Source organism: Phoca vitulina, unplaced genomic scaffold (genome assembly GCF_004348235.1).
Source record: "Phoca vitulina isolate PV1807 unplaced genomic scaffold, GSC_HSeal_1.0 scaffold47, whole genome shotgun sequence".
Taxonomy (NCBI): Eukaryota; Metazoa; Chordata; class Mammalia; order Carnivora; family Phocidae; genus Phoca; species Phoca vitulina.
Window position 1 is genome coordinate 11,994,548 of NW_022589750.1, and position 21,780 is coordinate 12,016,327.

Below are 21,780 nucleotides of genomic sequence, written 5' to 3' on the forward strand. Positions count from 1 at the left end.
TAAGAACGGCTGGTATTTCACGGTGTTGTGAAGCCATGGGCCTCGATCTGCTGCAAATGCTACCTTTCCTTGTTGGCACCTTTCTGTGCACGCGTTCTTCAGGTCACCTGGCAGGTCACAGGAGCTCTGCACCCACCCCCAAATGCTAGGCCTTCCTCTCTCCACGGCCCCGGCCACCCCGGGCTCCCCCTCAGGAGCTGCCACTGTTGTCACTGGGTGACCTGGCTTCCAGAGTTAGTCTACAGTTTGCTGCTGAGTGGTGTCCGGGTATCGCCTGACTGATTCCAGAAAGACAGCTGACTCGTCCTCCAGCAAGTGACCTTGTGTCTGCCTACGCGCCCGTGCGGCCGCGATCGCTCCTGCTTGGCCGGCTGAGAGAAAACAGGGTCGTTTTCTGGGTATCAGTGAGCTACACATGTGGTCAGGAGCCGTGTCCTCCCTGCCCCTCCCCCACCCACACGGCCTCTTGCAGATTCTATGGTCAAGGCCCAGGATCAAGTAACTATTTTAGTGACAGCTGCCGTCACCGAACTATTGACTTTCTTCAGGAAAACGCACAAATGCAAACTGGGATTCCTATGAAAATCACGCGGACAGCGCGACATCCCCTCAAGGCAGTGAGTACAGGGACACCTCGCGGCATGCCGGGAGGAAGACGGCTCGCCCGCAGAGACCGGGGCCCGGCGCCCCTCTGGTTGTTCTCGGTGACAAAATGCACGTCTCAATACAGACCCGGGCTCCTCTGCCTTCCTGGCAGCGCCAGTAACACACTCGGACCACAAGCTATGGGGTCCTGGCCCGGAGCCCAGGGAACTCACCGTATCCCGACACGGGGGTGTTTTCAGGGGATTTTTCACCCAGTGCTTCTGTTGCTGCTTTCAGCTGCTCTTTCAACCTGCTGATGTCACAGTCGGCCTTTGCCCTCACAATGCTGAGCTCCGTGTAGATGTCCTTGTACTTGTCACTAGCGTACTTCTTGTCCTTGAGAAGAAGGGCAGAAGCAAGGGGTGGTTAGGGCTGGGCTGGGCGGTCCGTCTCCCTGGCGCTGGAACGCTCTGCAGAATGACTGGGGGGTACCATCCGCAGTCGGGGAGGCAGGGGACCCCTGTCCTCCAGAGGCCGACACTGAGTATGAAGTGAAACAGGCAGAGCCGAGAGTCTCTGTTGGATGCAGGGCGAGCATCCCTAGGAGCTCTGGCAAGCACAGGCGTGGCCCTGACCCACCAAAGACCTTCTGGAAACCACCCTCTTAGATTTCCTTCTTCTTTTTTTTTTTTTTAAGGTTTTATTTATTTGAGAGAGAGAGAGTGCATGAGCATGAGCTGGGGGAGAGAAAGACTCCCTGCTGAGCAGGGAGCCTGATGTGGGGCTCCATCCCAGGACCCCAGGATCACCACCTGAGCTGAAGGCAGACGTTTAACCGACCAAGCCACCCAGGTGCCCCTGTCTTGGATTTCCTAAGTGACTGAATGGCCACCAGAGCTTCCCTCATCTTCTCCCTGCCTCCAAGAGTGCCCTGGTGCAGACGGGTGGGCTTCAGCCAGCTCTCACCTTCCAGGATGACATTTGTCTCTGGTCTCACGGTCCCTGCCAAAGCACATAGGTGGCATGGAGGACAGGAACACAGCGAGACCTCAGTTTTACTACACGTGCTGACAAGGCTGGCGTTTTACGAGAGCTCAATTTTGAAACCACATTCCCCGTAAGAATGAAATCTACTCTCGAAGAGCCTACAGTTCGAGCGCATGAGTGCTCTGGAGACCGGTGTCCCCACTCGGCCCCGAGCCCATCCTCAGACGTGTCTCCCGCGGGGAGGCGCCATTACCCGCAACGCTGTCTGCAGCTCATCCTTGAGAGAGCTGATCTCCTGTTTCAGGTACTGTATTTCTGACTCCTTGACCCGCAGTAAGACCTAGAAAAACAGAGGAATTAGGGGCTGACACTGAGGAGCAAAGGGACTTCCAGAGTCTCAAAAGCAAAGATGACGGCCGAGCAGGGAACCCCCCCCCGCCCAGTGACATGCAACCACAAATGCCAGCAAACACACTTCACCATTGCTAACAGCTGGCCCATCACAAAGAGAGACAGAAAGAAATCACCGCGATCCCTCCTAGACCCGAGAACCCCGTTCCTCAGCCTGAGGGCCACAGTGAGCACCCGGGCCGGGGCCCATGAAAGCATCCTGCTGAAACTGTTGGAGTCTCTCAGCCTCTCCCACATCACTGAGCAGATTTTCAAGATGAAATGTTAACTGAATGGGGAGAAAGCTAAGTGCTTTTATAAAAACGTGTAAGAATCAATCATTCTGACTTAAAATAAACCTCCCTGCCCCAGTAATACGGCGCTATGGACCGTGAGCAGCTGTGGTGTTCACAGGGCTAGGAAATGTTTCACTTCAAGTGGGCGGTGTTTGTGGTGTGGCAGAAACTGTGGGCACGGGGTTAAAGGTCCCCATGGCCTCCTCACGAGGGGTCCCCACTCCCGCTGTGGACCCCACACTGCCTGGCAGCTATTCTCTTTTGCTGCCTGGGGCGATCTGGATCCTTCCACGTCCTTCTTGCAGTCTCCAGCTCTCATCCCTGCCATGACCCCGTAAGCTGAGGCCACCTCTGGGTCCCCGCTTGGGGCCTGCATGGTGCAGAGCGGGGTGAAGGGGCTCCGAGCAGTACCTCTAACTCATAGGCATCCTTGCCCTGTGTGAGCGGGGAGCCAGCGGCCTCCCCGCCCGCGTCCCCGGTCAGCAGCGTCCGTAACCGTGCGATCTCCGCAGCCAGGCGGTTGTTCAGCTCCTGCGGGACAGCAAGGAGGGGGGCTTCAGAGCCGCCTGGGGGCAGCCCTCACACTACAGAAGCGGAGAGGCCGCTTCCCCACCAGAAGAGGGGGACATGTGTGAGCGGAGGGGAGCATGGGCTTACGCGCACTGCGGCGTTTTAGATGTAACGTGCAAGGCGGCCGCTGCCTGTGACGCACAGCCCTGCAACAGCCGTTCACGCGCTCTGTGTTGGCGCAACTGCGGACGCAGGGTTCCAAAGTCCTCAATACCTTGTTGTCACCGTCACTAGTATCCGTGCATCTCACGGCTTGTCCACCTTGAGTTTCTGGAGGGGTGGGCCCTCTTGCCGCCCTCCCGCTCACTTTCTGTGCCTTGTTTCCAACTGAGAAGTGGTCATCTTAGGCCACTGCAGTGACTAGCGGGAACCAGTCCTGCCCGAGCGCCGTCACACGGGGTGAGCGGGGGCCCAGAGACCTCGAGCCTGGAGCTGGCCAGCACATCTGTCTACTCAGTGCCTGGGGGGGATGAGCCAGTGGGTCACGCAGACAGTGGTCCAACTTGGCACGTCACAGCAGCTTTTATCAAACTAACCCACCTCGAGTCTTTCCCCTAGCCAGGATTTTAAATGCACCTCAATTTTCTGAAGAACAGGCAAATTTTAAGAGAATAATCTGACCAAAAAAAATGTGAACAGAGTATGGTCTTGACGGGGGGGACGTTTAAAAATGGTCCCAGCCTTAGGGGCAGGAGACTTGGATCAGGTGCAATGACCCTCCCTCTCAGGCCCTGTCCAGCAGTGACGAAGCAGAAATCCAGAGATGCTCAGGAGAAACGGAGACATCTCAGAGATCCCAAAAGGGCTAGAGACCAAATGAGTCCAAATTTAAACAGCTGGTTCATGCAGTAGACGGCCCCAGCTCCACCACCTGCAGTGAGTTTCTGTCACCATACTGGGGAACGTCAGACATCAGGGAGATGCCTGCAGAGGGGGCGGCCACCTCAGGTGGGGCCTGGCTCCCAACTCCAGGACGGGCTCCGCCCCCCGCCCACGCCGGCTGCAGGCTCACCTGATTGTGGGCGTTGAGCTCCTGGTTCTCACGCTGGCACTGCCGCAGGGCCTGGCGCTCAGCCTCCAGCGCCTGGGCCAGGTGGGCATTCTCCAGGCACTTCTGGGAGTACTGCTCCGAGAGGACCTCCAGCTCCCGCTGCACTGACTGCAGCTCCTCCCTGGGGAGAGGGCACGGCTCATGCCTCCGCCCACACCCCCGGCCCAGGCCTCTACAAGGCCCTGGGAGTCCCTTTTGCGAAACTGGAGGAACGACGAGACACACCCCACAGAGCTGAGCAGAGGATAGGCCCCATGCATTCTGTGGTCTCAGCGAATTGGTACCCAGCTAAAAAAGGGAGCACTTCCAAGTACTGCAGGCTTACAGAATCTCTCCTGCATCCTTCCCTTCTCCTCTTTCAAGGAGCTTAATGGTCCAACAGACAAAACTCCCATGATGTCAGGAGAGAAGTCACACTTGTGGCTTGCTTTCAGCCCTAACTTTTGAGGTGCTCTGTGTCCGATAAGCCAGGACCAGACTCTATCCACGCTCAGAAAATCAAAGCTTCGTGACGTTGTTCTCAGTCACCCTGGACCCCTTGGAAAGGACTGCTTCTTCCACTAGCAGAACCAAGGATGACTGTCGGAAGGTGCTCAGCCCCTCAGGAAGGGCAGCTTGGAACTGCCCTCAGAACCCTTGGGCCTCCGCCAATGCCCACCCTTGAGACCCATGTCTTTGTGGCTCTTCAAAAGACACAGGAAAGGTGCCAGTCCCCACATGCACGGCTTCCCTCCAGCCTGGCCCGCAAGGGCCGCCTCCTGTGGGCAGGAAGCTGACTCACAGGTACTGTCGTCGTAGGGCCTCGATGTCCGAGTTGATGCTGCTGATCTGGGACCTCTGGCTCTTCTCCAACTCGCGCTCCATCTCCTCCCGGTGGGCATTCTTCATGGCTTCAATGGCTGCGGGCAAGGACATGGCCATCAGCGTGAGAGGCTCAGGGGGGCAAGATGGACAGGACGGCGTGGCTGCCCGCTGTTAACGCGAAGTCCATGAACGGTCAGGCTCCCTTTGCCAAACTGACTCTCTGAGGCAGACACAAGCCAAGGAATTCCCAGGAATTCCCACCACAAAAGGGATGCAGGTGCATTTTTTTTTTTTAAACGTTTGAAGAAAGCCAAACTAATGAAATAAATGTCAATGCTGTGAAGTGTGTAAGACTGTTGAATCACAGACCTGTACCTCTGAAACAAATAATACATTATATGTTAAAAAAGAAAAAAAGAAAAAGATAGCAGGAGGGGAAGAATGAAGGGGGGAAATCGGAGGGGGAGATGAACCATGAGAGACGATGGACTGTGAGAAACAAACTGAGGGTTCTGGAGGGGAGGAGGGTGGGAGGATGGGTTAGCCTGGTGATGGGTATTACAGAGGGCACGTTCTGCATGGAGCACTGGGTGTTATGCACAAACAATGAATCACGGAACACTACATGAAAAACTAATGATGTAACGTATGGTGATTAACATAATCAAAAAAAAAGAGAAAAAAAATCCAGCACGAGTTTATACAAGAAGCAGGCTTTCGGGGCAGTAGGTCTTCCTCCATCCTGAAACAGGCCAGCACCGTACAGCACAAGCACATAAAGGCAGCAGGACACAAGACCGGCGGCACGAAGGCTTGCTGAGGGCAGAGCCGGCTCCATGGGGAAGTCTGTCACCAGGCACGAGCCACAGCACCGCTGCGCTCTCATGCTCTCGGCACTGCAGGCAGCGTGGGCTTATGCCAGCGCTGGGACTGGCGAGGCTGGGGACAGCCCCCCAGGTGTCGCTGGGGGTGCCGGCCCTGGGCTCGCAAGCTCTCAGGGGGCTCCTGAAAGCAGCCTCTTCCTCGGAGGGGACTGCGGAAGGCCTGCCTTGGACGACCAAGCCGAAGCCTCAGCTAAAAGGCAGCGCGAAGGCTGCTCACTGCCGAGCTGGGCGCTCCGCTCAGGAAGCCTGCCGCCTGCCCTGCCCTCGGGGTGAGAGTGGCCGCCCCGGCCCAGCTCCCACCTGAGATAGTGGCCGCCGTCTCCTCGGCCAGGAGGCGATCCTTCTCCTCTCGCAGCTTCTCCAGCTCCCGCTGGTGCTGCCTCTGCAGGTCCTCAATCTTCTTCTGGTGCGTTTCTTCCATGGCTGCAAACCCTCGCTCGCACGTGGCCTGTAAGATGCAAAAGGGACTCCATGGATTTTTTTCCTTTACTTTTGTTCTGGGTGTTCTGTTTATCATGAAGCCAGCAGCCCGGCCCCTCGAGGTGCCCTGGTCCAGACAGCATGCTCCCTGTCCTCTGATGGCTGTCTGCAGATGCTCACTGATGCTATGGGCACCTTATGCTATCAGAGCATTTGTGAAAGAGAGTTTACATAAATTCTCTTATTTGGGTGCTTGTTCCTGCTTCTCTGTGGAAAGTTGGTACTGTGGGTGGGAACTGGCTACAGTGGAATTTAAAATAGCCAATCCCCGACCTTTAGAGAATCACGACTGGGCAGGACTGACCAGAGGGAAGGAGAAGAGAGTAAACGTACGGAGGCTGGCTGGGTCTGGTTTGAGATATACAGCAAGAAGCTTTCAGCACCAGACAGGGCATTTCACAAATAGTCACAAACAGTGATACGTCTTTGTCAGCTCTTAGAGGGAGCCAAGATCATCCTGTGAATGATGGGTATTCCGGTGAGGACTGGGCGGGGGGTACGTGGAGCCAGGAGGCCTGGCCCCGCCACTAACCAGCTGGCCACCTTCACCTGGTGTCCACTGAGGGAATCATATTAAGCTACATGATCTCTTCTCTTCCAGTCTGCACCTTCCTTCTTCCTTTTTCAAGGAGTACAAAGAAGGGCGCTAATTAACTAACTGAAATGAGACATACAACAGAACTGCTCTCCACACTCATCCGTGCCTTGTTACAACACAGGCTGGATTATTACCTGCATGTGGGTTTGGGGGAAGGACACAGGTACCCCTAAGGGGGGTCCAACCATCCCACACATCCACACAGAGAAGCCCACGCCTGGCTTAGCAGAATGCTCTTACCAAAGGTGCAGGTGACCGTGCCACACAACCGTGAGGGGGTGTGTGTGCAGCTTTCTGTGCACGGAGGCACACTTTCTGTATAAATCCCTTGCAAGATCTCTTTCAGAGTAGGGATCAGGCCTTTCAGTGATTTTTAAAAAACCAGAAGAGTATGGCCATGTTACATTCGAAATGCAAAGTAGTGGGGGGAGGCTCTTCCCTCCCGACCTATACTATTTGATCAAACTTCTTGCACCTGGATTCAAGAAAGGATAAGAAGAAATCAAATCACCACACTTGGGTGTCTTTGTCTGAGCCCCCATGGTCCTTTCTGAGATACTCCATTCAGCATTTTCGAACAGTCTGGACTTTACTGACAGACTGGCTGCACTGGGCCGTTGATGTTAACTGTTGTTCACCGCTGACTGGGCGTTCCTTCTCCCAGGCGGCCCCCACCTGGAAGCCGCTGGCCTCCTCTTACTGCCCTCACACCACAGGACAGCTGGAGGAGTCCTGGGCTGTGGCTCCCAGCCCTGGGCCCACTCCAAGTCCCTCATCTTCCCTCCTGCATACTTTGGTTCACAGTGAGCACACGGCTAGTAGGTCTTTCAGGGTTTAGTTTGATTGGGCGGCTTTAGAATATTTAAAGTTAAGGGTGAAAACTCTTCCTATAGAAACACTGAAATAGCTTTAAAGACCAGCTGCTTCCTTGGACAGCATATGCGTTAAAAATGACTCGCCTATAAACAAATATGAATTTTTAAGCCCGTAATCCCTGGGATCAATCCCAGTTCCTCGATAGCTACTGTGCAGAGCTGTGAGGGACGGTGTCAGCCCGCAGCAGTCAGGAGAGGGCTGTCAGGCCAAGACCCTGGTCTCCCTGACCCGGGCAAAACTGCACAAACAAACAGCTGTTAGTCAGAGGCCCTCAAGAGTGCTATTTAGTTGTAACTCCTGCATCTCAAGGGCGTCAGTGAGAACACCGTGGGTGGGCTGGATGCTCAGTTCGTACAACAGAGGATGCACAGAACGAGCAGCGCCCCAGCCCCCAGAGACAGGTTTACCAGAAGCCCCCACCCTGCGTTCTTGCTAACTAATGATACCTCACCAGTTTGGGCCTTATCTACGTGCCCAGAGCTGGGTGCTCTGCTGGAAGGGCACTAGGGGCCGGTGTTTATGTGAACTGCTCTTATAGGTGGACCTGGCCCAACTGAATGCTGTGCTCACATGCACAGACCACCACGGGGACATCATTTGTGCACTTTTGGAAAATAGCCCTTGAAGCTTTCTCATGATTCCTAACAATTTTCCAAAGGTTCTGACTGACTTGGAAAAGGAACAGTGAAAATGGCGTCTTGGCCGTCCGAGAGCTTGCTGACGACCACACGTGCTTGTGTTTGGTCAGAGGGCTGCGTCGTCCCCCGGACGTATAGGGTACACTGCTGCGGACTCACAGCACAGCTCTCTCGCGCTGTCAGGGCCGCAGAAAACAGCCCCGTGGGTGTCCTGCTGGAGAGCAGCGTTCGCGCCACGCCTGGCAGGGGCAGCCCAGCAAGCCGCCCGCAGGCTGGGAGCCAGCTCTGTGCACCGGCTGGGCGAGGCGCCATCCTAGCAGGGGCCTGACTGGGGATGGAGGGTTTTCGAGGAGCCCGGCCACTTACTGCGCGCAGCTGCAAGGGATGGTGCGAAGCTCAGGGGCAGAATGCTGAGGAGCTTAGGTAAAGTGCCGGGCAGCCATGCTGCAGGCATGCAGGCAGGCATGTCCAGCTGTAACGGGGGTGTGTGAGAACCTGGACCGGCTCACACAGCCCAAGGCCCCGAGAAGCCTGGGAATGTCACCTTTACATGACAGGGCCCGGGTATTCTGCCTAACGAGGCAGAGTGCGAAACGGGGTGGGGGTGCGGGGGTCAGGTCATCTCTCATAGCCCCCAGAGAAGGAGCACCAGTGGCCGAGAGGCGTGTTCAGTAGAAAAGCCCTTCTTCCAGAGTGCCTATTAAATGCCAGGTCCGCACAGGGAGTTGGACAGGAGAGAGACCCTCGACACTGTCTTATAAATATCCCCATCTTTTGGGAACCCCAAATCTGCTCTCTTAGGGCAGTCAGGAGATAGCCCTCTAAGAGAGCCTCTGGCCTGTCTCTCCGGGGTTCTCCTCCTCAGGTTTACATCTGTACTTGCCTGGAGTGGGTTCTGTGGGGATGGAAGAGAGGGCGAGGCTGGGACGGGGACAGCAAAGGCTTCCCCTGCTGGGGGCATTGGAAGGGACCAGGCAGAGAGGTGATGAGGGGGACCATGCTCCCTCTCTCACGTTGCTCCTGTTCTCCTTCTGCCAGTCCTCCCTGGGGGTCGGGTGGATGTTGAACAGGAGGCTAGACCCTCGCCCAGGCCCTACTCTGAGACCACACCAGGCCCGCGAGGAATCAGGGGAGGGACAGAGTATCAACCTGACTCTGCTTGTACAGTAACTCAGAGCCAAGAACCGTGTCTCAGCTCCACCAGAGAGCCCTGCGTACCAGACGCTGCCCCCCCACCAGCAGAGGAACGCCTGCCCCTCCACTGCCTTGAAAATTAAATGATGCTTCAGAACCTTAAGGTTCTCAAAGTCTTTCTGGTACTTCTCCCGCAGGGTGGCCGCGTTGCCCTCCAGGTCCTTGTGCTCCAGCTCCTCCCGCATGATGTCCATCTGGGCCTCCAGCTCCTGGATGCGCTCTCTCAGCCCTGTCATGGAGTCGGCCTCTCCCTTGGCAGCCTGCAGGGCATCCCGGGGCTGGCTGGCAGGCCAGCTGGAGGAGGTGGACTGGTGGGGGCTGCCCGGGGGGCCGGGAGCTGGCAGGGCTTCGTGGAGCTGCCGCTGGTAGTGGTGCAGGGCCTCCTGCAGGCACTGCAAGCTCTGTGAGTAGTGCTCCTGCAAGGTCCTCAGCTCCTCCTCGTGGATGGTCTGCAGCTCTTTGATCTTGAGCTGGAACTTGTCCTCCAGGCTCTGCATCTGCTCCACGTGGTGCCGCTCCATGTCCTGCCGGTCTCTGACCGAGGCATCCAGCTGGCTCAGGACCCTGCTGTGCTCGGCCTGCAGCGTGTCCCCTGCTCTGTTCAACTGCTCCACCACACACCTGATCTCTTCCTCGTACCTCCCTTGCAGGGCGAACATGTTCTCACTGTGCTTGCTCTCCACTTCTTCCAGACACCTCTGCTGATGGTCCAGCTGGGTGACCTTGGCCTTGAGCTCGGTGTTTTCCCTCTCAACGATGGTAATCACTTCCAGGTACTCACTCTTTTGCTTCCGGAGAAGCTCCTCGTACTCCTCCCTCAGGGCCCCAACTGCTCGCTCGTGCTCCTGACAGGAGGCTCCCCCGCCCTGCCAGGACTCCTTGTAGCACCGGAGCTCCTTTTCGTACTCCAGCCGGATTTTGCAGGCTGCGTAACACACCTGAGCCTGAATAATTGCATCCTGAACTAATAACGAAGAATACTGACCGAGGCCTCCCAGGGACGTGTCATAGGAGAGGTTCTGGGATGCCTGGAGAAGCTTCTGACAATCTCTCACTGACTCCACAGGGGGAAGCGAGGTTAAAGCGGCAGATATCTCCCCTAAGAGGCTGGCCTTATCTTTAAGCTGCAGGGCGAGTTCTTCCTGAATAGCGACAAGGGCCCCAGAGCTCTGGTCGGACACGGACACGCAGAAGGGCTCCCGGGAGCCGGCTGCTTCCTGATGACTCAGCACTTCTCCTAACGGGCTCAGGTCCCACGACGCCTGCATGCCGCCGTCTTCAACATCTGCGGGAAGCCTGAGGGCTTCTGAGACCTGCTGCATCACTCTCTCGAAGTCAGGGGTTCGGTAGGCTCCCAGGATGTCCCCCAGCACACGCTTGTGCTGCCGCAGGGCCAGCTGGGTCCCCCGGAGGGTCTCCTGGATGCTCTGCAGCCTCTGGTGGAAGGACTCCCTCGCCGACTGCAGCGCGAAGCTGAGCTCTGCCCTGACCCACGTGGCGTCTGCCAGGGCAGGAACCAAGGCCGCGGGGACACTCTGCTGCCCGCCTCCCGATGTGCCGGCTGTCTCTCCGCCCAGCGTTCCCAGGTGCTTACTCAGGGACTCAACCTGGCTCCAGAATTCGCCATCCACCAGCACCTTCTTGGCCCAGGTGTCTGCTGGGTCCCCGGGGCAGAGAGCAGCACTTTCAGATTCCAGGGGCAACTTTCCCGACTGAGAAATCTCGTGCAGAACGCGCGAGATATCGGATGTTGTGTTTTTTAGAGAGTCCGCTATCTGGTTTATCAGTGAGGCTTCCAGAGCTATTTGATCGGAGAGGAGTTTCAGCTGCTCCTGCTCGGTCAGTTCGGGCCGGTGCAGCAGCCGCAAGCTCGCCTTCCCAAGCTCCACGAAATGTGCTTCCTCTGGCTGAGGCCGGGCCGTGCCGTCTGCGGGAGCGGGCCAGTGGCGCAGGGCCTGGACTGTGCTGGCTAGAGCGCCCTCCATGCTGGCCAGGGGGCCCGCGCCTGCGCCCCGCGCTTCCTCCGGGCCGGCCACTTGCAGAGAGCACAGCTGCTCTCGGCAGTTTTCCAAGCAAGCCAGAGCCTGACTGTTTTTCACCTGGAAGTCGCCGAGCTCCCCGACGTGCTTTTCGGTGATCTTCGCCCTCCCCTGTCTCTCCTGCTCCAGCTGGGAGGCGAGCGCTCCAACCTGAAGCAGGCTGGCGTGGAGCTGCTCGCGGAGCCGCGCCTCGGTGCCGGCCCACTGCTGGTGCAGCGCTAGCAGGGCCTCCTGGCTCTGGCCCTGCTGGCTCTCCAGCTTCACCGTCACGTCTTTGAGCTTCTCCTCCGTGATGTAGAGCTTCGTCTCCAGGGAGTGGATTATGGAGAGATAGGTGTCGGAGTCGCTGGTCGCAGGGAGAGAGCTGGGGGTGGCCTCTGACGACATGCTCTCCTCCGAGGGCGACCGGTCCTGGCTGGTGTCGGAGGATGTGCTGCTGGTCCAGGTCTTCTCGCACCCATCGGGGTGCGAGTATTTTTGGCACTGAATCGTGGAGAACCGGATTCTTTGCCTTTTGACACCAGGGACTCCCTGGTCCGGTTTTGCCGTGCTCTGAAGGTGCCCCTCCCTGTCCGGCACATCCGACCTCAGAGAGCCCACACTCTCTTCTCTCTTGGGGCTGCTGTCGCCTTGCGCTTCCCCCAAGGCCGCCCCCGGGGCCTCATCCTCGAGCCTGGGATGTGGGAAGGCCGGGGCTGTGCCGGCAGCTTGGAGCTGCGGGCCCGACGGCATGCTGCCGTCCTCCGCCTCTTCTGGGCCGCTCCGTGGCTCCTCCTCCGCGTCCTCTGAAGACTCCTTTACAAATTTCCTTAAAATCTCTTCCTTTGCCTGGAGCTTCATTTCTGTTTCCTCTAAGCTGCTCCCCAAGGCAACCATTTTAACCAAAGCCTCATTGAGGTCTTGATCTTTCTTCTCCAGAACTTTCTCGTGCATCTCCTTGATGTGCTTCAGCTCTTCCTCCTTTTCCTTCAGCAGCGTGTGCATGCTCTGGAGCTGGCCGGCCACCCTCCTGTAGGAGTGCTCCAGGCTCTGGTAGTCGGCCTCCCTTCCCCTCAGCTTCTCCTGAAGCTCAGCAACGTCCCCGTCAGACAGGGTGACACGATCCATCAGCTCCTGGAACCGCTGCCTGATCAGGTCCCGCTCGTCTCTAAGGCTCTGGACGTGCTCAGCCAGCTTCTGGATGCTGGCCTCCTTCATCTCCAGCTGCTCCTCCAGCTGGTGTACTACCTCGCTGCCCTCGAACTTGGCACTCAACTTCTCCTTCTGGAGGACCTCCATCTGCTGCTCGTGGTCCTGGAGCTGGTCCTCATAGGCGCTGGCCTTGTCCTCCACCTCCTTCAGGTTCTGCAGCAGCACCTGCTTCTCCTTCTCGCAGCTCTCCAGCAGCAGCTCGTAGTTCCTCTGCAGCTTCTCCTCCATCAGCCTCTGGGCCTGCTCGCTGGCGCCGAGCTGCTGGCTGAGGTCGGCGATGCGCTCCTGCAGCCTCTGTACCTCCTTCTGCCGGTCCCGCTGCAGCGCCTGCTGCGTCTCCAGGTCCCGCAGCTCCTGCGTCTTCTCCAGCAGCAGGGCCTCGGCGCTCTTGAGTTTCTGCTCGCTGGCCTGCAACTGACCGCTCAGCGCGGCCTCGCTGTGCTGCCACTCCTCCAGCTGCTCACGGACCTTGTCCTTCTCCAGCTTCAGGTCACCCTTGAGCTTGGCCAGCGCCTGCTCCTTGATGGCGAGCTCGGCAGCGGCATTGCTGAGCCTCGCCTGGAGGCTCCGGATCTCGGCCTCATGGTGCCGGATCGCGTCCTTGGCCTCCCCGTAGCTGCGCTTCAGGGACTGGATCTGCTGCGTGACCAGCTCCTGGCGCTGGCACTGGGCCTCCAGCTCGCTTTGCAGATCCTGGTTGACTCTATGGAGCCTCTGCCAGGCACCGGATGGGGAAGTGGCCACTTCAGTCTTAAAAAAACCGATTAAATACTGGTTAGTACCACTCGGGCCTCCCAGTTCTGAGTGTCACACCTCTGGCCAGGGTCAACCACAGAAAAGCTCCTTGGTGGGTTTGCCTTTTATCCTTGGCATAATTTTTTTTTCAATTAAAAAACAAATCCAACAAATCATCTTAACTTTTTTTGGCAAGTAGCTGCTTCTAGGTAAAGAGAACACATGGACAGTAACATCAAACAGCTCTAACCAAGCAGCTTCTATAAGAACTAAACCAAACAGAACTGAACGATGGAGCACACTGATGAGCGAACGAAGACTGAAGGACAGGAGAATGCTGGGAAGGAGGACAGGGGGAGGAGCAGAGCTTCGGGATCTGTTTGTTTGTTTTGCAAAACAAAAGGTAGATGGCTCTGGGCAACAAACCCTAACAAAGCCGGGACGCAGGGCGTGCGGGTGGTGGGGCCACCTCCTTCTAGGACGGGGAGAGAAGGAAGGGAGGCTGCTCGGGATGCCAGTGAGGTGACATCTGAAACATTTTCCTTTGGGAAGTGGAGCCCGTCCTCTACAGTAACAGGAAGAACTAATCTCTACCTGCAAGAAGACAAAACGAGGGGAAACGGAAACCATGGAGTAAAACATGATAATCAACAAAACAAACAAACCTTCATGGAATTCAAAATAAGAGAGTGAAGCGTGCAAGAAACAAAACACAAATGAAACAAAACTCCCCAAACTGAAAGGCATGCAGAATAGACAGAACTAATTTATGCAAGGGCAAAAACAACATGAACAAGAGTGAGAAGAGCCCAGCCTAAGAATTTGGCCTGCCTGTGGCTTGCTTTAGGTCTGGTCTGCTGTCAGGGAAGCCACAGATGTGACACTCAGTTATGTTAAAGTTACACTCCACGCTCGACTTCCAAACCATGCAAGAAGCTCCTCCCAGCACCACTGGTGCAGTGCCCACCCTGAATGGCTCTCCTCCTGACCCTGAACCCCAAAGGCCCCTCGCTCATTCGGAATGACTTGGTTATAAGCATTTTCAAAGCACAAAGGGAGGTTAAAAGTCACCCGTTGTTAGAACTAGAGGGAAGGTTTCAAGACACCAGCTCTGCCCAGCGCTGCCAGGGGCTTTGGTGCAGGCTCGTGCAATCATCTAGGTTAGACAGAGGCAGGTTCTTAGGTTAGCAATGTGCAAAATCTGCTGCTAGGATCTTTACCACCTGATGTGAAGTGAATTCGTGCAGGTTTAAAAATCTCCCCAAACCTGGAAAGTCTGCACAAAACGACCCAGGAAGCACATATAGGAAAGTGGGATGCCCACCATGGCCATTCCTTGGCTGAAGGGGCTGGGGAGGACCAGGGCACAGGAGGCGCCCAGGGCCACGGTTAAAGCTGGGGGAGAAAGAGAAAGCAGAGGGAACACGCAACAAAAAAACGGCATGGAGATATGAGGGAAGGTAAACTCTGCCCACAGGCTCATGTGCTGCCTGGGATGACTTGGCCCAAGGTGGCCAGGGTGCTGTGGTCTGGAAACGTTGACACAGACACTTATCACAGAGACCCTGGGTCACTGAGAGCTGGAAAAGTCCTCGGGGTCCAGTTCTAAGTCTACACAGGCAAGGAGGCTGAGGTTGCAGGGCATGGCACCGGCTTCTACTGGTCAGTGGCAGGACCCTGACTGGAGTGCTGTATCCTCAGCCTTGGCCGGGAGCTCACGTTCCCCATTCCATCAACCCCTTCTGCGTTTCCCCAGCATTGCTCCGTCCAACAGCTCTCCCCACCGGCATATCAGCATGATGGGGGCAGGAGTGTGTTGTTTGGTATCCCAGAAGTCAGATGGGGCCCGGAATGCTACGGGACAATGGGCTCCCCTTGGCGAGACACCAGGGCAGCACCCATTGCCTCCTGGCCGGCATGTGGGCACAGAGCTCCCTGGTGGAGGGCATGGGTTTGGGTCTCAGCTCAGGACTCAGGCTGCTGGGAGACTGGGCTGAGGGCCGGGCAGCCACACTTTGCCCGGGCACTTCAGCCTAGGCAGAAAAGAAGAGGGGCCACTAGACCAGCGCTAATGGCCCCAGTTGCCCTGCAGGTGTGGTACACACAAGGTCACGGATGCGGAACCAGTCTAGCTCTGCCGCTACTGTGGCGGTAAGGAGGCACCTGGCTGCTGTTCCTCAGTTTCTCCAGTTGGTGAAACGGACCGAAAAACTGTGAGAAAGCCCGGAGAAACCACAGGCACACGTGTGACGTTTATAATAAATAAACACTGTGTACTCTGAGAGCCAAGAGGAAAGACGATCAGGATGACTTGATGACGAAGCAAACAAAGAAAAACCCTCAGAGACCGAGGTTTCCGGCAGATTGTGCACACCGTCCCACGAGGGCGAAGCTACAGAGGACCCACGAGCCTGCGAGCCCTGGTGCTGTGGCGAGGAGCCGGGGCGGGGGGTGGCACTTGGGACAGGCTGCCCCTGCTCAGCCAGGTTTTGCACATTCCTAGCCTGCCTGGGTCCTCACGCTGAAGCCCCAAGCAAAAGGGGCCGCGGCAGCCCCTCAGCCCTACCTGCAGCACGTAGCCCTCCCGGGCGCTCTGTTCCCGGCCCAGAGCCACCCTCAGCTGGTCCTGCAGGAGCCGGTTCTGCTCCAGAAGGTCCGAGGCCTCCTTCTGGCTCTGCTCCAACTGTGGGCAAAGAGACACACGTTGTTAAGCACAGCGACGGCGAGGACTAGAAGCCGCAGCACACACGGACTCCCGGGCTGGCCTTCCACGTGGCCACGTTTCAGTGCGCGTGCTGATCTGGTCTCTCTCTGAAGCATCTGGAACTGAAGGTTCTGGCTCAAGCTGTATACGACAGCAGCGCACTTGTCACCCAGGGCACCCACATAATTCCCACATGTCCGTAAGGATGTGATGACCAGACCCCACCAGGAAATGGGTGCTTTGTGCCTGTGTCAGAAGAAGACCACCCTGCTGGGTCCTTCCGATTTCCTCAGTGTGGTCAAATAGGCCAGTGCTGCCTTGGGGCAGCCCTCCCTCTAGGCCCTGCTGCAGCTTCCGCTGAAACAGCTCCTTTTGACCACTTTTATATAATGGATTCCACACAAAATTCTGTTTGCGGGAAGGGTTCCACGAGATGGGTAAAGCAAGCAAGCTACTTCACGCTCTTCTTGCTTTCAGTGGCTTTGAATTGAGTCATCCATCCATGCACCTCTTCCCTGAAGCCTCCCTCAGGTGCCTACTGGATGCCGGCTTGTGGGGGCCGCCCCGCCCCGCCGGGGGGCAGAGTGCAGCCAGGCTCTGCTGGGGGCGTCACCGAGACACCTGGCTTTCACACTCTGCTGTCTGTGACAGATTCATGGTCCAACGTGTGACCTGTAGGCCAGTAGGCCCGTTGTCACAGTTTAGAGCGATGTTGAGTTTGAACTTTTATTGCATCTTGCCTTCATTATTATATTAATGTGTGTAGAAATGGGAAAAAATTAAGAGTGCTGGTGCTAATGATAAATGTCAGCCTCATAAATTTAACAGGAAAAAGGTAAGTGAGGGCAGGCCAACGTGGCCATTCTTCGGCTTTCGTTAGCTACTTCTGTAAAGAACTCACTTGGAACGGACTGCTGAGTGTTCCTAAAAGGCCAGTGCGATGCTGTACCCCCTCGTCCAGGAAACTCACTTTTCAGATTGACAAATCCACTACCAAGTTTCCCAGATTTGACTTCTGGATATGTTACAAATGCAGGGCCTGGCCCACTTATCTCTGCATCCCCACAGGGGCCCACTCTGGTGCTCAATGAATTATTCAGGTCGGTGGCATGACAGCAATCGTCTGCCCAGCCTGCCAGGCTCACACCCCCCAACCCCCCAAAAGGGCCTTTGTTTCACATCTTGAATATTCCTCAACATCCAAGATCCAGCCTCTGCCTACTGCTGCCTGACCCGCAGCCCCCTCAGATCCCATCAATGGTTACTGGGTTGCTGCAAAAGCCTCAGGGTTCGTGTCTGCCTCCAAGCTTTGGCCCCTTTGACCCAGGGCCGCCCACCGCATACAGAAACCTAACTCTGCTCATGCCCCTCTCCTGCCTCAAATCTCTAGTTCATGCCTGTAACAGGGTAGGACAAAGTCCCCACCTGGGTCCTGCATCCCATTGGCCTAGTCTCTGGCCACCCCCGGCTCTATATGGCAGTGTCCCCACCGCATGGCAAACACCTTTTCCTTCTGGAAAGGCCTGGTGCCCCCTCCCTGCCACCCTCCATGACGTGGCACCCTCCCATACCTCTTGTGCCTGCACTGTACTCTAAAAACCTGTCTGTCTGTGTGTCTGTCTCCTTGAGCGGTCTGGGCCACATGTCCCTCAGTATTATGTGGCTGACCCACTCAGGCCACCACCAGGTACAGTGGGTGCTGGGGAAGGCTGCTGCACAGAACCCCGCCACCTGTCTGCCCATTACCTCCTTCTCCAGGAGAGTGGTCAGCTCATGAGCGGAGAGCCGGTCACTTCCATCCTCGGAGGAGGACAGGTGCAGGGGGGCAATGGGCACTTGCTTTTCTTCCCGGAGAGGAGTGGTCTCCACCTGATGCCACCGCTGCTCGATCTCCACGTGGACGTTCTGTGTCTTGAGGTCGGCAGTCACAGGCAGCCCTGGGCTGCGGTCAACCTCCATCCGCAGAGCCGTGTCGTCAGCGGCCGGCCCATCCGTGGCATCGAGCATCCCGAAGCGCTTACGGCGCTCTTCCCGCCGCCGCGCACGCTCCCGCTCCAGCTCGCCGGCCTCAGCCTCGGGGTGGGCGTCAGAAGCCCCCGTGGCGCGGGCCCTCTCCTGAGCCAGGGCCTGCTGAATGGGGCGGAACTCAGCCCAGTCAAAGGTCTTAGAACGGCCCTCTCGCCTCCGCTCCCGAGCCCGGCTCCTCTTCTGCTCGGGGTCTGGCTCTCCACGCTCCGCCTCTGGCTTCTCACTTGGCCTCGGGCAGGTCTCAAAGGAGGAGCTGCTCCGGTTCTTTTCCTCTGGCAGTGAGCTGGGGGCAAGGGGCAGAGAGCCTGTGAGGTGTGGCTCCTGGTTACAGCCACCTGCCCTGGAGGGTACCCAGCTCCACCACTTTCTCTTTCTATGCGGCTACGGTTCCCACAGGAGAGGGAAGGAAAGGACACTTTGCCTTTACCTGTGTCCCTTCCATAGGGGAACCTAAACCGGTGCTGAGTGGGGACAAGAAAGGCAGAGCCACAGATGGCTCAGAGTTTCCAGTCTCGGACCTCAGAGGAACCCGACAGAGATGCTGTCGGAGAGTGTCACGAAGGAGTCTCCATCAGGCTGCACTGGGTCTGGCCACCATCTAAATGAGATCGTGAGGGAGGCCAACCCTGTGGCGTGCGTGCACCGGGCAGTGCTGACAGAATGAATGAGACCAACCACTTCTCCCCAAAGGCTCGAGGCTTTTTTAACAAGTGGTAAATAACCCAATCAGGTCTGCATTTTAAGAAAACCACGGCGGCTGGTGTGACAGATGGCTCACAGCATGAAAGGCCTGAGACCACTGTGCCCTGGTGAGAGAGATGGCCCAGGTGGCACCCATGTGCCTGCACCACGTAGTGGCCCACCCCGTGGTGAGTAGGGAGCGGATTCAAGGGCACCTCTCCTTGCCCAGTAAGGAGTCCATGGCTTTGTCCAATTTGCCCCAAAGCAAAGATTCCTAAAGAGGATGCCCCCTGAGCAGGGGTGAGGTGGGAGCATCAGTTGTGGTGGTTTGAGGCCCCCGGCTGGAGCAGAGTGGCCTCTGGTCCTGCCCAAGCCGGCAGAAGAGAGCTGGAAGCCACCCAGGGTCTCCAGGGCCAGCGAGGGTGGTGCCGTGGGGTGGTGGGCTGGGGGCACCTGTCTTTAATTTTCTTTTTTTAAATAGGCTCCATGCCTAGGGCAGAGCCCAACGCGGGCTTGCCCTCATGACCTTGAAATTAAGACCTGAGCTGAAATCAAGAGCCGGACGCTTAACCAGCTGAGCCACCCAGGAGCCCCAGGGAGCGCCAGTCTTTAAATGGGAGTCAAAGAGAAGGGAGCCTGGGAAAGAGGCACCCAAGGGAAAGAAAACATGGTCATCATCATGCTCTGGGCCATCTGTCTCAAGTGCTTCAGGGTGGTGGGACCCGCAAGCTGCCAATTTAAGACCACATGCACACCTGAATAAAAGTTCTCCAGAAGAGATCTTCCAATGCCACTGAACTGAGAGCTGACCCCGGCTTCCAACCGTGTAGGGCATTACGACCACATGGAGAGCTGGGGGCAGCAGCCCCGGCTCCATGACAGGGAGTCCCTCCAGCCCCAGGCAGGAAGCCCCTGCAACTTCCCACCACCGACGCAGGGAGACTATGATGCATCGCTCAAACCTGCCCTCTGACCTTTGTATTTGACTTGGCCCTGTAAGCACTAAAAAAGTCCAAATTTTCCTCACACTCTAAAAGCCCACATAAAACCAGCAAAAAGGCTGAAGACAAATCGGGGGAGAGTGAGGAGCCCCTAAGTTTCAGATACACTAATTCTAAAGTAAATTCTAGTCAGGAAGACAGTCACTAAGCCAACCGTCTGACACAAACGAAAGACCTGGTCCCGGTGGGCCTGCAGTCCCCGCACGGACGCACTGTCTGAGTGTGGCAGGGAACCGTGAAGCTCACCTTGGGACATACGTGCACGCGCATATGCTCAAGTGTGTCCTCCGCCCCTGTTCTGAGGCCAATGCCACATGTCGGCCCTGCGACATCCCAAGCTGACTTCCTCCAGCCAGGCCCCTCAATCCCTGCAAAGGGCCAGGCCCTCGTGGAGCAGCCGGGGCCGGCCAGGACACAGCAGGCAGGGGAGGGCTGGCGGCCAGGACAGGACCTCAGGTCCCCTCATGTCCACCACCCATGCCACTGTGGCAGCAGCCCTGCCAAAGAACCCCGAGCTGCCTTTCTTGCTTTGCTAGGGGGGCATCCTCAAGGTTGGCCTTACAAAGCTTTGGTCTCTGCTCCTGGCTGGTCTCTGCTCCAGGGGCCCAAGGACAGCCACTGAGGCTGCCCCATGAGGACGAGAGCGCCCCATTCATCTCCGCGGGCGGGACGCACTCCACTAACAGATAAGCTCTCCTAACAGGACACTTGAGAACTTGTCCTGGCCACCAACGCCTGGTCTCACTGACAGGAACAACAACCAAATATTCTGTTCACTTAATAAATGAAGGAATGAACAACAATGTCAATACAGGAGAGAAGATTCTGTTCCTATCTTCTTGCTCAAACAGGTGCAGTGTCACTAGGAAGCAGGCAAGCCCTTGACAAAGATCTGGCGTGGCCGCAGCTGCCCCAGGCCACTGAGGGGCACACAGTGGGCCCTGGGACGCCACCCCAGGTGTGACCAACAACACAAGAAAGACACTTGAAGAATCATGCAAAGTACATGACCTGAAAAGTGTAAACGGGAGGTTCTCAGAACAGGTGAAGGCTCTGAAGCCTTCAGTTAAGGACGTCAGAGTTCTGGGCATTGTGGAACCAGCCCCATGCACCAGAATCTTCTCTTTCTCTTGAACTGAAAATAGCGGGTTTCTAACCTTCAGGGCAGGAGGAGGAAGGCATGTGGCACATCATGAGGTGTACAAACCACAGAGACCCAACGTGAGTGGAGAACAAGATTTCCAACCCAGTTCTAGCACCGAGTCTCAAAGTTTTTCCTGGTTGCACAGAAATCCAACAGACAGAGGCGTGGGGCAAAACGACAAAGAAAAAGACACATCCCGACGGCCTGTGAAGGCGGCATCCAGGGCTGCCCTTACCCCGCCGCCAGCAAGGCCCAGCGCCCGGGCTGGAGGGGCTTCTCCCACTAAGTTCAGTCCCGACAGGGGCACAAACGCTCCTTGCACACACGGCTCCACTGGCCAGGCTTAAAGGAGGAAAAGGTCACCTGAGGCAGAAAAACCAGGACGCCGGAGGGAGACTGAGCGCGGCCAGCCGGCGATGGGACAAAGGAGGGAAGGAAGAGGGCTGTGCTGGAAGAGAAGAACCACAGACCCTGAAGGAGCGAGGTGGTGGCTGGCAGGGAAGGTGGCTCCCACAGGCACACCGGCTGTCTTACCTCGTCACGTCTGGAGCAGAGCTTGGGTGGACGTGTTTCATGATGGTCTGGATCCAATTCCGCCGGATTCCAGATGTCATAGCAGAAAGAGTGAATTCGCCCTCCTTCGTCTACACAAAAGACAAGCTGTCATCAGGGACTGTCCCCTCCCCACCCCCAAAGGACATCCTATAGGGAGAACAGCAGCCAGGTAGGGGGCTGTCCCAGGAGCATTGTGTGTGCCCTCCTTGAAGAAAAGTTGGAGAGCAAAGGAAATAGCAAATCTGCTTTTGTGGCTGACTCAGCCATCCTCCTCTCTGTTTCCTGTGTGCCTACAACATCCCTGGTCCCCGGATGGCTCGCCCTGCTCCTTCAGGGGCTCACAGACTAG

The 21,780-nt window shown here is 56.9% G+C and overlaps 1 protein-coding gene across 6 annotated transcripts in view; it reads right to left on the reverse strand.

The window, feature by feature from the left end:
- The window catches only part of MPRIP (myosin phosphatase Rho interacting protein), a 148,781-nt gene that overhangs the window by 11,783 nt on the left and 115,218 nt on the right, over nt 1–21,780 (reverse strand). For 4 of the 6 annotated variants that reach the window (XM_032431979.1, XM_032431977.1, XM_032431980.1 and 1 more), the window contains 10 exons: nt 21,411–21,520; nt 17,769–18,333; nt 15,885–16,001; nt 9,452–13,333; nt 5,868–6,015; nt 4,661–4,778; nt 3,841–4,000; nt 2,670–2,789; nt 1,826–1,912; nt 819–981 (listed from right to left, as the gene is read on the reverse strand). In XM_032431979.1, coding sequence (XP_032287870.1) covers nt 819–981; nt 1,826–1,912; nt 2,670–2,789; nt 3,841–4,000; nt 4,661–4,778; nt 5,868–6,015; nt 9,452–13,333; nt 15,885–16,001; nt 17,769–18,333; nt 21,411–21,520 — 5,470 coding nt within the window. The remainder of the gene's footprint in view (nt 1–818; nt 982–1,825; nt 1,913–2,669; nt 2,790–3,840; nt 4,001–4,660; nt 4,779–5,867; nt 6,016–9,451; nt 13,334–15,884; nt 16,002–17,768; nt 18,334–21,410; nt 21,521–21,780) is intronic. The other 2 variants (XM_032431981.1, XM_032431982.1) reach the window with 1 other exon arrangement.